Below are 16,261 nucleotides of genomic sequence, written 5' to 3' on the forward strand. Positions count from 1 at the left end.
GGTATGTCTCAGTGGTTGAGCATCCACCTTTGAACCATGAGTTCATGGTTCAGTTTGATTCCTGGTCAGGGCACATGCCCGGGTTGCAGGCTTAATCAACAGTGTGGGCTCTGCAGGAAGCAGCTGATCAATGATTTTTCTCTCATCATTGATGATTCTATCTCTCTCTCCATCTCCCTTCCTCTCTGAAGTCAATAAAAGCAAATAAAAGAAAAAGAATACGAGGAGAAAAATACCATGCTAAAATTACAAACCTGAGTGGAGGGATGAAGTACTGATGGGAAAACCGGATCAGAGTGGAAGCCCTGGTGGTGTGAGCGTGTGGGACTGAGCGGGAATGATGACTTCAGGAGCGGCTGGAAGAGACAGAGGATGTGTGGGAACCAGGAGGAACAGAGAGAGAAAATAAAGAGCAACTGCAAACAGAAACACCGTCACCTATGTTTCCGGATGATCCGTTTCTATGTGAAAAAGAGGGTGATGTTTACAGAGAACTTTGTGACCAGGTGCTCAGCTGGGGGGACACGTGTGAGATTGTTCTGTGGTCAGATCCTCAGCTTCTGAAATGCATTTCACTGTGTGGAGAAGCCAAAAGGGTATTTTGCAAGAAGATACATAAGATTAACATGGTTTTCTCATGTGCATGATCAACTAGAGAGAAATACTTTAGACAATTAAGGAATTTCATAGGTATAAGAATCTACATTGGATAAGGGTATTTGAACTGAGATGAAAGTAAGATAGGAAAATCCAAAGAATGATATGCAAATTAAAATGACACAATATTTAATGAGAACATGCCAACAAATATGACGAATGCCACACGCTTAGGAATGGAAAATTGCATGTAGTGAATTTTTATTTTGTGACGTGGAAGACAGATATGCTTCTACTTAGAAACCAAGATTGTCATGGCTCCAGGGGCTCTAACCAGGCAGCAGTGCCGGCTCCAAATCTTAATAAATATGAGCATCTCTGGCGTCAGCAAACAGATTTACAAGCTGTCTCAGGGCCATGAATCTTTGGGAATGAAACCCAGGAATGGTCACGTGATTCAGCACCTGCTGGCTCAGGTATATAAGCTCCCTCCCCACTCGCTGACACTCTCAGGATCTCCTCTTGAACAGAAACACACTCCCCCTGACACCATGAGCTACTATGGCAGCTACTACGGAGGCCGCGGCTACGGCTGGGGCGGCTTCGGGGGCCTGGGCTGTGGTTATGGCTCCGGCTGGGGCTGGGGAGGCCTTGGGGGCCTGGGCTGTGGCTATGGCTACAGAAGCTATGGCTGTGGCTGCTGGCGGCCGTCCTGCTGGGGGGGATACGGATACTCTGGCTTCTACTGAAATCCTGCCCAGCAGCTCAGCCTCTGAACTTACAAGGGACTTCCTTCCACGTTTGATCTAAGGAACTGGACAGCAAACCTCATGCTGGGTTATTGGCACAAAAGCCTTTAGCTCCTCAGGATTATGGGTAGATTTTCAACTGTGCCTGTGTCTCTCTCATATTCCCAGGATCCTCTACGTTTGCTGTCAGAACTGATTGGACTATCTGTTCACCTTCTAATAAAGCATTAAATTCCAAAATAAAGTATGGTTGTTGGTTTGTTCATGAAACGCAATTATGAGGATGTGGTTCTGGGCACTTCTACTCCACTGTCCAAGGGAGAAGCCATCTTCTTGGCTAATAATCTTTCCTTTCATTCACACACCGCACACGCATGCAGAGGGGCAGGAAATAGATGTGAAGATTAATAACTCTACACTGAAATGAAAAAAAAATTGTTGTGAAAGGTCCAGTGATTTAAATATTTCAATCTTTTGATTTTATTCATAAAATATTCAGAGTTAAGTGAACAACAAATTGCAATGAATATTTAACATACCTGTCTCTTTATTTATCAACATATAGATTTTACTTAACTCAATTCACATTTCCCCATTCAATCATTGCATTCATCCAATATTTGTTTATGTTTTTAATTTTTCTTTAATTTCAGAGATAAGGAGGAGGGAGAGAGAGATAGAAACATCAAGGATGAGAGAGAATCATTCATTGATTGGTTGCCTCCTGCATCCCCCCCTCTGGTGATTGAGCCTGCAACCTGGGCATGTGCCTTTGGCCGGAATCGAACTCGGGACCCTTCAGTCCACAAGCTGATGCTCTAGCCACTGAGCCAAACCGGCCAGGGCAACTCAAAACATTCTTAACTAAACGTTTCTGTTCCCTTTCCTCTGCTCTCACTGTATCTCACTGGCATCCGTCTTCACCACCATCACCACACCGAGGAATTAGCTTCAATCCAATCAGGGAAAGAAACAGCAAGACATGATTATGAACCAATTATTATTGAGCTGAAGCTGAAACCAAAGAGCTTTCTTATAAATGCAAATTTCAGCAAGGTCTGAATTTCTCCTGATAAGTAAGGGACAACACGGGGCATACATTTTTGATGTAATAAGAAAACGGAAGGACTAATATAGCAGTCGCCAAACTGTCGGACCTCAGTGTCCACATTTCATTCTCAGACCACCCGTTGGTGACCACTGAACTGAAATACCAATGTTTTCCTAGAATCAAATAAAATCGTTGGAGAATAATATAAGATGAAGATATTTTGCTTAAATTGGTATAATTTGGTCAAATATGTGTGCTTGAGTCTATACTGTTGGATGCTCCCTACAGCTGTGCAGGTGGAATTTAATCTCTTAGTCACTCAGCAAATATGCTTTGTTTGAAAAAGAGTGATTACATTCTGATGGGAGGAAAATGTATTATTAAAAATGTTACTCATGCCCGGCCTGCATGCTTCAGTGGTTGAGCATCCACCTATGAAGGAGGAGGTCATGGTTCGATTCCTGATTAGGGCACATGCCTGGGTTGCAGGCTTGATCCCCAGTGGGGGATATGTAGGCGGCTGCTGATCAATGATTCCTTCTCATCATTGATGGTTCTATCTCTCTCTCCCTCTCCTTTTCTTTCTGTATTAAAAAAGAAAGAAAGGAAGGAAGGAAGGAAGGAAGGAAGGAAGGAAGAAAGAAAGAAAGAAAGAAAGAAAGAAAGAAAGAAAGAAAGAAAGAAAAGAAAAGAGAAAAATATATGTTTCTTATTGTGGGGAAATGTCTAGAGCACGCTGGATGTTTAAGGCCACTCTGAGTGTGGGAATCCTAATCAAAGCGTTCAAGGTTGAGTTGCTATACGCAGGTGCAAGGCAAGGACGCAGCAAGCCATACACTGTAACCACATGCTCCCCCGTGCCTTTCTGTAGCCAATACTGATGTTACTATCAGTTGTACTGGTTAATAATGCAAATTGAACATTTACCAGTTAATAATGCAGACTTTCTAATCATAGAAAACACAATTATTTCAAGAAAAACATCAAAAGTGCTTTATTCAAAGTAATTTCCATCATTAGCTACTCATTCCCCCACCTTTCAGGTAATTTGTGGATATTGTCCCAATAGAACTTTTCTTGTTTTGAGGCAAACCATTCAGAGACCCAATTTTCCACATCTTCATACATTTTCAAGTGCTGCTGAGAAAGTGCGTGTGCCATTGACTGGAACAAGTGGTCATCTGAAGGGGCAAGGTCTGGTCTGAATACAGGGGGTGGGTTAATACTTCCCAGGCAAGATCTTTTAATGTGTCTTTAGCTGGTTTTGATGTGTGTGTGATGGTGCATTATCATGAAGCAAAATTACTTTGCTGTGTCTTCTGGCACATTCTGGTCGTTTCACGACCAAAGCATGGTTCAAATTGATTATTTGTTGTCGGTAGCGATCAGTATTAATGGTTCCACCTGGTTTTAGAAGCTCAGGATACACCACACCTTCCTGATCCCACCAAATGCAGAGCATTGTCTTCTTTCCAAAGCGATTTGGTCTTGCAGTCGATGTTGATGGTTGACATGGATCAACCCATGATTTTGTGCGTTTGGGATTCTCAAAATAAATCCACTTTTCATCGCCAGTCACAATTTGGTGCAAGAAAGACTTTCTTTCGTGCTGTTGAAGCAACATTTTACTGATGACTTTTCGGTTTTCCATTTGTCTTTCATTCAGTTGATGTTGCACCCATTTTCCTTCCTTTAAAATCTTTCCCATTGTTTGTAAATGATCAGAAATTGTTAGCTGAACAACGTTAATTTTTCAGCAAGTTGTTTTTGAGTTTGACACGCATCTTCATCCAATATGCTTGTAATTGTTGGTCTTCAAACTTTTTCGGTTGACCTGGACGTTCTTTGTCTTTCACATTGAAATCATCACTTTTAAAGCATTTAAACCAGTCTTGAGATAGAGAATGTTCACCATAAGCTTCCTGAAGTATACGATAACTTCCAGCAGCACTTTTCTTCAAAATAAAGTAATGAATTAAAACTTCCTGCAAATGCTCTTTTTTTTGGCACGAAATTCATTATTTTTAAGTGTAAAAATATCTATGATGTTAACACCTTCAGAAAATTTGACATATGAAGTTTTGAAGCTTGCTGTCAATACAACAAAATAGCATACACATCTCATCGCATATATATGAACATACGTGTAACTCCATCTAGTGAAAAAGATCCACAATATTAACTGGTACATCTGGTATTTGGGAAAAAGCCTCTTTCCTTGAGCGTGTTTGGGCATGTGTGTAAGGTGCCACTGACCGCCTGCGGTGGCTGCTGTTGTGTGTAACAAAGCAGGTCCCATCTGCCTGCTGGTACCGGCGTGTCCCTCTGATTCCCCTCACCCAGAGGGTCAAATCCCTCATTGAGGAGCTTTCTTCTAACACTTACAAACCTCAAAATGGAACAAAAACCCCAGCACCACCTACAAAACAAAGCCCTGGTACATGTTAAAGTCTGTGAAGCACACACAATGGTAAAGACCAAACCCCAGGCGCGGGCACTCCAGTAGGGCTTCACCTGGAACCGAGGGCTCACACTCGGGTTCCTTACGAGCCGAGGAAATTCGCTGAAGGCTGGCGGCTACCCTCTGTGATATTTCTGTTTTTGTCTCAGTCACATCCTCCCTGCCATGTTTATTTTTTGCAGCATTTCCAGGCATCAAGATTTCAGGAGACTTTCATTAAAATATAATATAATCTCAGGAGTACAGAAATTTTTGTAATTTAAAACCATGAAGAATTAGAATATCTTATTGGAAAGGTTTGGGGGTTGAGTGACAAGGGAAAGGGGCATGGAGTCGGTGATGCTGTGACAAGTTTGCACAGTGACAGGTGATTGCAGGTCATTACAGGGGGAGGCCATTGTGAGGTACAAACATGCTGAGTCATTCTATTGTGCACCTGAAACTAATACAACCAATGTAAGATTGCATGCCAACTATTCTAAAATAAAACATAAAAGTGTTTGCTGATTGCCTAAGAGAAAATTAGGGGCAGGACACAGAGAATTGATAAAGAACATAAGGACACAGCCAACCGGCCAGTATGTCTCAGTGCTTAAGCATCAACCTATGAACCAGAAGGTCATGGTTCAGTTTGATTCCTGGTCAGGGCACATGCCCAGGTTGCAGGCTTGATCCCCAGTGTGGGGTGTGCAGGAGTCAGCTGATCAATGATTGTTCTTCATCACTGATGTTTCTATTTATCTCTCCCTCTCCCTTGCTCTCTGAAATCAATAAAAAGAAATTTTTTAGAAAAGAATATAAGGAGAGAAAATCAGGCTAAAATGACAAACGTGAGTGGAGGGATGAAGTACTGATGGGAAAACCGGATCAGAGTGGAAGCCCTGGCTGGTGTGAGCATGTGGGTCTGAGCGGGGAATGACCACTTCAGGAGCGGCTGGAAGAGACAGAGGATGTGTGGGAACCAGGAGGAACAGAGAGAGAAAATAAAGAGCAACTGCAAACAGAAGACACCGTCACCTATGTTTCCGGATGATCCCTTTCTATGTGAAAAAGAGGGTGATGTTTACAGAGAACTTTGTGACCAGGTGCTCAGCCTGGGGGGACACCTGTGAGATTGTTCTGTGGTCAGATCCCCAGCTTCTGAAATGCATTTCACCGTGTGGAGAAACCAAAAGGGTATTTTGCAAGAAGATACATAAGATTAACATGGTTTTCTCATGTGTGTGTTCAACTTGAGAGAAATACGTTTGACAATTAAGGAATTTCATAGCTGTAAGAATCTACATTGGATCACTGTATTTGAACTGAGATGAAAGTAAGATAGGAAAATCCAAAGAATGATATGCAAATTAAGATGACACAATATTTAATGAGAACATGCCAACAAATATGACGAATGCCACGCGCTTAGGAATGAAGAATTGTGTTTAGTGAGGTTTTATTTTGTGACGTGGAAGACAGATATGCTTCTACTTAGAAACAAGAATGTCATGGGTTCCAGGGTGTTCTAACCAGGCAGCTGTGCCGGCTCCAAATTTTAATAAATATGAGCATCTCTGGCGTCAGCAACCAGATTTACAAGCTGCCTCAGGGCCATGAATCTTTGGGAATGAAACCCAGGATTGGTCACGTGATTCAGCACCTGCTGGCTCAGGTATATAAGCTCCCTCCCCACTCGCTGACACTCACTCTCAGGACCTCGTCTTGAACAGAAACACACTCCCCCTGACACCATGAGCTACTATGGCAGCTACTACGGAGGCCGCAGCTACGGCTGGGGTGGCTTCGGGGGCCTGGGCTGTGGCTATGGCTCCGGCTGGGGCTGGGGAGGCCTTGGGGGCCTGGGCTGTGGCTATGGCTACAGAAGCTATGGCTGTGGCTGCTGGCGGCCATCCTGCTGGGGGGGATACGGATACTCTGGCTTCTACTGAAATCCTGCCCAGCAGCTCAGCCTCTGAACTTACAAGGGACTTCCTTCCACGTTTGATCTAAGGAACTGGACAGCAAACCTCATGCTGGGTTATTGGCACAAAAGCCTTTAGCTCCTCAGGATTATGGGTAGATTTTCAACTGTGCCTGCATCTCCCTCATAGACCAGGATCCTCTACATTTGCTGTCAGAACTGATTGGTCTATCTGTTAACTTTCCAATAAAGCATTGAACTTGAAAATAAAGTATGGTTGTTGGTTTGTTCATGAAACGCAATTATGAGGAGGTAGTTCTGGGCACATCCACTCCACCGTCCAAGGGAGAAGCCATCTTCTTGGCTAACAATCTTTCTTTTCGTTCACACACCTCACAAGCATGCAGAGGGGCAGGAAATAGATGTGAAGATTAAAAACTCTACACTGAAATGAAAAATAAATGTTTGTAAAGGGATAGTGATTTAAGTCTTTCAATCTCTTGATTTTATTCATAAAACATTCAGACTTAAGTCAACAACAAGTACCAATGAATATTTATCATATCTATGTATTTATCAACATATGGATTTTATTTAACACAACTAACATTTCCCAATTGAATCATTCCATTCATTCAAAATTGGTTTATGTTTTTTTTTTAATCTTTAAATTCTTTATTAGTTGAGGAATTACAAATGTGTCATTTTTCTTTTAATTTCAGAGAACAAGGAGGAGGGCGAGGGAGATAGAAGCACCATGGATGAGAGAGAATCATTCATTGATTGGTTGCCTCGTGCATGCCCCCCTCTGCTGATTTACCTCCAACCTGGGCACGTGCCCTTGACCTGATAAGATCCCGGGACCCTTCAATCCACAACTTGATGCTCAATCCACTGAGCCAAACCGGCGAGGGCAACTCAAAACATTTTTAACTAAACGTCTCTGTTCCCTTTCCTCTGCTCTCACTGTATCTCACTTCATCCGTCTTCACCACCATCACCACACCGAGGAATTAGCTTCAATCCAATCAGGGAAAGAAACAACAAGACATAATGTGAACCAATTATTATTTAGCTGAAGCTGAAACCAAAGAGCTTTCTTAAAAATCTAAATTTCATCAAAATTTGAATTTCTCCTGATAAAAATGGGGCAACAGGCGGCATAAATTTTTGATGAAATTAAGAAAAAGTTTGTAGTAAAACAGCATTTGCCAAACCTTTGGACGTACTGACCACCAGGGTCCGCAGAACACGAGTTGGTGACCACTGGACTGAAATGCCAACGATTTCCTAGAATCCAATAATATTGTCAGAGAATAATGTAAGATGAAGATATTTTGTTTAAATTCATATAATTTGGTCAAATATATGTGCTTGAGTCTATGCTGTTAGATACTCCCTACAGCTGTGCAGGTGGAATTTAATCTTCTAGTCACTCAGCAAATATGTTTTTTTGAAAAGGAATTAATAAATTCAGATGGGAGGGAAGTGTATTATCAAAAATGTTACATATGCTCGGCTTGCATGCCTCACTGGTTGAGCATCGACCTATGAACCAGGAGGTCGCGGTTCAGTTTGAGTCCTGGTCAGGGCACATGCCCAGGTTGCAGGCTTGATCCCCAGTGTGAGGTGTGCAGGAGGCAGCTGATTAATGATTTTTCTCTCATTATAAATATTTCCATCGCTCTCTCAATCTCCCTTCATATCTTCAATCAATAAAAGCAAATAAAAAAAAAGAACATAAGGAAAAACTCAGGGTAAAATGACAAACCTGAGTGGAGGGATGAAGTGCTGACAGGAAAACCGGATCAGAGTGGAAGCCCTGGCTGGTGTGAGCGTGTGGGACTGAGCGGGGAATGACCACTTCGGGAGCGGCTGGAAGAGACAGAGGATGTGTGGGAACCAGGAGGAATAGAGAGGGAAAATAAAGAGCAACTGCAAACAGAAGACACCGTCACCTATGTTTCCGGATGATCCATTTCTATGTGAAAAAGAGGGTGATGTTTACAGAGAACTTTGTGACCAGGTGCTCAGCCTTGGGGTACATGTGTGAGATTGTTCTGTGGTCAGATTCCCAGCTTCTGAAATGCATTTCACTGTGTGGAGAAACCAAAAGGGTATTTTGCAAGAAGATACATAAGATTAACATGGTTTTCCCATGTGCATGATCAACTAGAGAGAAATACGTTTGACAATTAAGGAATTTCATAGCTGTAAGGATCTTTCATTGGATCACTGTATTTGAATTGAGATGAAAGTAAGACAGGAAAATCCAAAGAATGATATGCAAATTAAAATGACACAACATTTAATGAGAACACGCCAACAAATATGACGAATGCCACGCGCTTAGGAATGAAGAATTGTATTAAGTGAGTCTTTATTCTGTGACGTGGAAGACAGATATGCTTCTACTTAAAAACAAGAATGTCATGGGTCCAGGGGCTCTAACCAGGCAGCAGTGCCGGCTCCAAATTTTAATAAATATGAGCATCTCTGGCGTCAGCAACCAGATTAACGAGCTGCCTCAGGGCCATGAATCTTTGGGAATGACACCCAGGAATGGTCACGTGATTCAGCACCTGCTGGCTCAGGTATATAAGCTCCCTCCCCACTCGCTGACACTCACTCTCAGGACCTCGTCTTGAACAGAAACACACTCCCCCTGACACCATGAGCTACTATGGCAGCTACTACGGAGGCCGCGGCTACGGCTGGGGCGGCTTCGGGGGCCTGGGCTGTGGCTATGGCTCCGGCTGGGGCTGGGGAGGCCTTGGGGGCCTGGGCTGTGGCTATGGCTACAGAAGCTATGGCTGTGGCTGCTGGCGCCCGTCCTGCTGCGGGGGATACGGATACTCTGGCTTCTACTGAAATCCTACCCAGCAGCTCAGCCTCTGAACTTACAAGGGACTTCCTTCCACATTTGATCTAAGGAACTGGACAGCAAACCTCATGCTGGGTTATTGGCACAAGAGTCTTTAGCTCCTCAGGATTATGGGGAGATTTTCAACTGTGCCTGCATCTCCCTCATAGACCAGGATCCTCTACGTTTGCTGTCAGAACTGATTGGACTGTCTGTTCACCTTCCAATAAAGCATTGAACTTGAAAATAAAGTTTGGTTGTTGGTTTGTTCATGAAACGCAATTATGAGGAAGTGGTTCTGGGCACATCTACTCCACTGTCCAAGGGAGAAGCCATCTTCTTGGCTAACAATCTTCCTTTTCGTTCACACTCCTCACAAGCATGCAGAGGGGCAGGAAATAGATGTGAAGATTAATAAGTCTACACCAAAATGAAAATAAATGTTTTCAAATGGCCAGCGATTTAAATCTTTCAATCTCTTGATTTTATTCATAAAGTATTCTGACTTAAGGTAACAACAAACAGCAATGAATATTTAACATATCTATGTATTTACTAATCAACCTAAGGATTTTACTTAACTAACATTTCCAAATACAATCCTTTAGTTCATTCAAAATTTATGTTATTAATTTTTCTTTTAATTTCAAAGAGCAAGGAACAGGGAGAGAGGGATAGAATCATCAAGGATTAGAGAGTTTCCTTCATTGATTGGTTGCCTCCTGCATGCCCCCTTTGGTGACTGAGCCTGCAACCTGGGCATTTGCCCTTGGCCGGGAATCGAACTTGGGATCCTTCTGTCCACAGCCCGATCCTCTATCCACTGAACTAAACCGGCAAGAGAAACTCAAAACATTTTAAACTCAATGTGTCTGTTCCCTTTCCTCTGCTCTCACTGTATCACGCTGGCATACGTCTTCACCACCATCACCACACCGAGGAATTAGCTTCCATCCAATCAGGGAAAGAAACAACAAGACATCATTGTGAACCAATTATTATTGAGCTGAAGCTGAAACCAAAGAGCTTTCTTATAAATCTAAATGTCAGAAAATCTGAATTTCTCTTGATGAAAATGAGGCAACACGGGGCATATATCTTTGATGAAATACAAAACGAAAGGACTAAAACAGCGGTTGCCAACCTTGTGGATCTCACGGACCACCAGTTGGTGACCACTGGACTGAAATATCAATGTTTTCCTAGAATCCAATAATATAGTCAGAGAATATTACATGATGAAGATATTTTGCTTAAATTGGTATAATTTGGTCGAATATGTGTGCTTGAGTCCATACTGTTAGGTACTCCCTACAGCTGTGCAGGCTGAATTTAATCTTTCAGTCACTGAGCAAATATGTTTTGTTTGAAAAACAGTGAATACATTTAGATGGCAGGAAAATGTGTTATTAAAAATGTTACTTTTGCCCGGCTTGTGTGCCTCAGTGGTTGAGCATCCCCTCTGAAATCAATAAAAGGAAAAAAAAAAAAAAAGGATACAAGGAGAAAAATACCATGCTAAAAGTACAAACCTGAGTGGAGGGATGAAGTACTGATGGGAAAACCGGATCAGAGTGGAAGCCCTGGTGGTGTGAGCGTGTGGGACTGAGCAGGGAATGACCACTTCAGGAGCGGCTGGAAGAGACAGAGGATGTGTGGGAACCAGGAGGAACAGAGAGAGAAAATAAAGAGCAACTGCAAACTGAAACACTGTCACCTATGTTTCCGGATAATCCGTTTCTGTGTGAAAAAGAGGGTGATGTTTAGAGAGAACTTTGTGACCAGGTGCTCAGCCTGGGGGGACACGTGTGAGATTGTTCTGTGGTCAGAGCCTCAGCTTCTGAAATGCATTTCACCGTGTGGAGAAGCCAAAAGGGTATTTTGCAAGAAGATACATAAGATTAACATGGTTTTCTCATGTGCGTGTTCAACTTGAGAGAAATACGTTTGACAATTAAGGAATTTCATAGGTGGAAGGATCTTAGAGGAGAACCAAGATGGTGGCATAGGTAAATGCCCGTACTTGCTGCCTCCCACTACCACATTAACACTACAAGTAAAAAACAAAACGAGTATCATCTAGAACCACGGGAAGGCTGGCTGAGTGGAAATTCTACAACTAGAAGGAATGAGAAAAGTGCACTGAGTCTGGTAGGAGGTGCAGAGGTGTGGAAGTGTGGAGGTACAGAGGCGCATGTGAAAGGGGCTGCCAGCTGGGTACGCTATTGTCTTTTTCAATTGGGAGGGAGATACAAGCTCCCAACTGCTCTGAACTCCAGTTCCTGGCGAGAATCTGGGAACCCAGACTCATACGGAGAGAAACTGGACTGTCTGGCATCGGGCTGGAACGTGAGGATGGCTTTCTCGCAGTGGTGCTTGCAGCGGTCATTGTTCCTGCATGGGGCCCGCAGGACACAGAGACCCAGGGACCTATTGGGGCAGGGCTGATGGGCAACCATTGCTGTTTGCTCCACCCTGGTGATTCCCTGAGACCCTGCCCCACCCAAGCTGTGCACAGAGGCTTTTGCATACAAGTTGCCTGGCCTTTTTCTGCCTAAAAACCCAACAAACTGCAGCTGGGTCAGAGAACCCCAGAGCTTTCAAAAGAAGGCCTAAGGCTCGTCAGTGGCCAGCATTGCTTCACAGCTGCACCTCATCTGGGCACCTCCAAACCCCAAACAAAGAGGGGAAATCTGCAGATCTCTCTGTAGCTCCTGCTGGGTAGCCTCAGGCAGTGGCTGACTTTGCACCTCCTTGGAGATCCAAGAGCCGGTGCACCCATTGGTCAGAGTGGGACCATCCAGATTACAACTCCTCAGATCCATAAGAGACACACTCAGGGGGCAGACTCAGTGAGCACCAAAGCCCCACTGAAGCAAGTCCTGCCCCATAAGCGTGTCTCCTGCACAGCAGCTCTTCCATTGTAGACACAGCTGGTCCTCAGCCAATTGGCCTGGAGGTAAATTCCTCCCAGTGATACCAATAGCAATTAAGGCTTAACTACAACAAGACTGTGTTCACAACCCACAAAGGGGTGCACCAAGAGTGTCGACCTCAGGTAATTAGGGAGGCTGAGCCACTGGGCCCTATAGGACACCTAGCACACAAAGCCACGCTACCAACACAGGGAGGCAGCCAAAATGCGGAGACAAAGAAACAGTTCACAAATGAAAGAAATGGAGGAAAGCAAACTCTTGGATATAGAGTTCAAAACCACGGTTATAAGGTTATTCAAGAATCTTCTAGAAACTTCCAAGAAATATAGTGAGACCCTGAAGAATATGGAAAAGGACCAACTAGAAATTAAGCATACACTGACTGAAATAAAGAATACTATACAGAGATCCAACAGCAGACTAGAGGACCCCAAGAATCAAGTCAAAGATTTGAAATACGAAGAAACAAAAAACACCCAACTGGAAAAGAAAAAAGAAAAAAGAATCCAAAAATATGAAGATAGTGTAAGGAGCCTCTGGGACAGCTTCAAGCGTACCAACATCCGAATTATGGGGGTTGCCAGAAGAAGAGAGAGCGCAAGTTATTGAAAACATATTTGAAGAAATAATGACAGAAAACTTCCCCTACCTGGTGAAAGAAATAGACTCACAAGTCCAGGAAGCGCAGAGAACCCCAAACAAAAGGAATCCAAAGAGGACCACACCAAGACACATCATAATTAAAATGCCAAGAGCAAAAGACAAAGAGAGAATCTTAAAAGCAGCAAGACAAAAATAGTTACCTACAAGGGAGTGCCCTTATGACTGTCAGCTGATTTCTCAACAGAAACTATGCAGGCCAGAAGTGAGTGGCAAGAAATATACAAAGTGATGAATAGCAAGAATCTACAACCAAGATTACTATACCCAGCAAAGCTATCATTCAGAATTGAAGGTCAGATGAAGAGCTTCACAGATAAGGAAAAGCTAAAGGAGTTCATCACCGCCAAACCAGTATTATATGAAATGCTGAAGGGTATCCTTTAAGAAGGGGAAGAAGAAGAAAAAGGTAAAGATAAAAATTATGAACAACAAAGTGATAACAAATACGTATCTATGAACAAGTGAATCTAAAAATCAAGTGAATAAAAAATCTGATGAACAGAATAAACTGGTGAATAGAATAGAATCAGGGGCATAGAAAGGGAGTGGACTGACAATTCTCGGGGGGGAAAGGGGTGTGGGGGGTGCGGTAAGAGACTGGAAAAAAATCGTACACCTATGGATGAGGACAGTGGGGGAGGGTAAGGGCAAGGGGTGGGTGGGAACTGGGTGGAGGGGAGCTATGGGGGGAAAAAGAGGAACAATTATAATAATCTGAACAATAAAGATTTATTTTTTTAAAAAAGAATCTTAAATTGGATCCATGCATTTGAACTGAGATGAAAGTAAGATAGGAAAATCCAAAGAATGATATGCAAATTAAGATGACACATTTAATGAGAACACGCCAACCAATATGACTAATGCCATGCGCTTAGGAATGGAGAATTGTGTTTAGTGAGGTTTTATTTTGTGACGTGGAAGGCAGATATGCTTCTCATTAGAAACAAAGAATGTCATGGGTTCCAGGGGCCCTAACCAGGCAGCAGTGCCGGCTCCAAATTTTAATAAATATGAGCATCTCTGGCGTCAGCAACCAGATTAACGAGCTGCCTCAGGGCCATGAATCTTTGGGAATGAAACCCAGGATTGGTCACGTGATTCAGCACCTGCTGGCTCAGGTATATAAGCTCCCTCCCCACTCGCTGACACTCACTCTCAGGACCTCGTCTTGAACAGAAACATACTCCCCCTGACACCATGAGCTACTATGGCAGCTACTACGGAGGCCGCGGCTACGGCTGGGGCGGCTTCGGGGGCCTGGGCTATGGCTATGGCTCCGGCTGGGGCTGGGGAGGCCTTGGTGGCCTGGGCTATGGCTGGGGAGGCCTTGGGGGCCTGGGCTATGGCTCTGGCTGGCAGGGGTACGGATACTCTGGCTTCTACTAAACTTCTGCCTTAGGAGCCAGCAGCGGGTACCAGGCGTGGATTGGCCAAACCGTTCCTCTGCCAGTGGCTGAGTGACCCTAGGCCTGTGGTCAAGAGAAATCTCCGAATGTCAGAGAACGTATTCGTTATGAGCGTGTCTGCACCAGGCCAGCCATGCGCAGCTTTGGGAACTCCCAATGATTTAGGCTGAATACCCAATAAATCAAGGAATTTGAAATGGAAAATGTGGTGTTTTGGGTTCATTTATCTCCATTATGTGTACAGACTTTCATGTAAATTTTACAATTTGTTGATTATACACTGAGTGGCCAGATTATTATGGCCACCCCATCAGTACTTCATTGACACTTCCAAAGTACTGAATATTGAAAACTTCCTAAGCAAATACTCTTTATTATTATTATTTGCATAACTAATTCACTTCACTGTACTGATGGGGTGGTCATCATAATCTGGCCACTCAGTATAAATACAATACACACATGGAGTTGTAAACCTATACACATTATAAAAACACAATTATGTTACATGTTTCATATTTTATCTATTTTTATTTCTTAATGGAGTTCAAAATCAGGGACTAATTCTCTACCTTTTTCAAATATTCATTATTGTCTTCTTATCCATATAATTTTACAGAAACAAGTGGTGGTGGATCTTCCCATTGCTAGTTGCCAGACACTGTCTCATTGAAACTGTAATCTTAGCAACTCTCGTTCCACAAATCTTAGCAGCCATATCTATGCACTTGCTGAGAAGGTCAGCTCTGTTTTCCTCTGAATCTTTGGATCATATAGAACCTTCCTTTGTTCATCATTTCCTGCTTCCATCTCATGTGTGAAGCGGATAAGAAGACTGTTCTAGAAGCTGTTGATAAACTGGACCCTGCAATGTGACCTTGGGTTACTCAACTCGCTGACCTCCTCCCCACCCGGTCCTGGGAGGACCCTCCTCCTCCTCCTCCTCCTCCTCCTCCTCCTCCTCCTCCTCCTCCTCGTTGTGTTGAGGAGCCTGCAGCTGAGTGAGGAGAATGCATATCTGGAGGTGTCATCATGGAGCAAAGCAGTGTGTGGCCTCAAGTGACTCAGCACCATTCACTACATTTTAAAAACACATATTTTTATTGATTTCAGACAGGAAGGGGGCGGGGGAGAGCGATAGCAACATCCATGATGAGAGAGAATCATTTGATTAGCTGCCTCCTGCATGCCTCCTACTGGGGACCGAGCCTGCAACCCAAGCATGTGCCCTGACCAGGAATCGAACCCAGGACCCTTCAGTCCACAGGCTGACGCTCTATCCACTGAGCCACACTGGGTAGGGCATTCAATACATTTTTAAAAGTCATATAAATATGAGTTTCAGGGATAAATAGCATCCCTTCAAAAAATGACCACTTTATTAGAATATAAGAGACAAGGAATAGGACACGTGAAATATCTACAAAAATATTGTTTCCCTAAAGCTGAAGACTACGCTCCGGCGGTGCTAGGCCCCAGTCCTGTTGGTGTAAGCCAGGCGGATGCCATAAAAGAAGCTGGAGATGGAAACACAGGATTAAACCCGAAAGGACAGGAAACGCTGCCCCCGTGGCCCAGGTTGCTGCAGGCGGGGCTCAGCCTGGGTGCTTCCCCGGGTGGTGGTGCAGG

General features: G+C 43.6%; 1 protein-coding gene across 1 annotated transcript; it reads left to right on the forward strand.

Annotated features, from left to right (window-relative positions):
• The first annotated feature begins 9,434 nt into the window (after positions 1 to 9,434).
• LOC139002731 (keratin-associated protein 19-3-like) lies at positions 9,435 to 14,612 on the forward strand. The gene is made up of 2 exons (XM_070403803.1): positions 9,435 to 9,588; positions 14,386 to 14,612. The coding sequence occupies exons 1-2, from the start codon at positions 9,435 to 9,437 to the stop codon at positions 14,610 to 14,612; spliced, it is 381 nt and encodes a 126-aa protein (XP_070259904.1).
• The last annotated feature ends 1,649 nt before the right edge of the window (positions 14,613 to 16,261 follow it).

Source organism: Myotis yumanensis, unplaced genomic scaffold, assembly GCF_028538775.1.
Source record: "Myotis yumanensis isolate MYYU_CA2020_CCGP unplaced genomic scaffold, mMyoYum1.0.hap1 SCAF_2, whole genome shotgun sequence".
NCBI classification, from domain to species: domain Eukaryota; kingdom Metazoa; phylum Chordata; class Mammalia; order Chiroptera; family Vespertilionidae; genus Myotis; species Myotis yumanensis.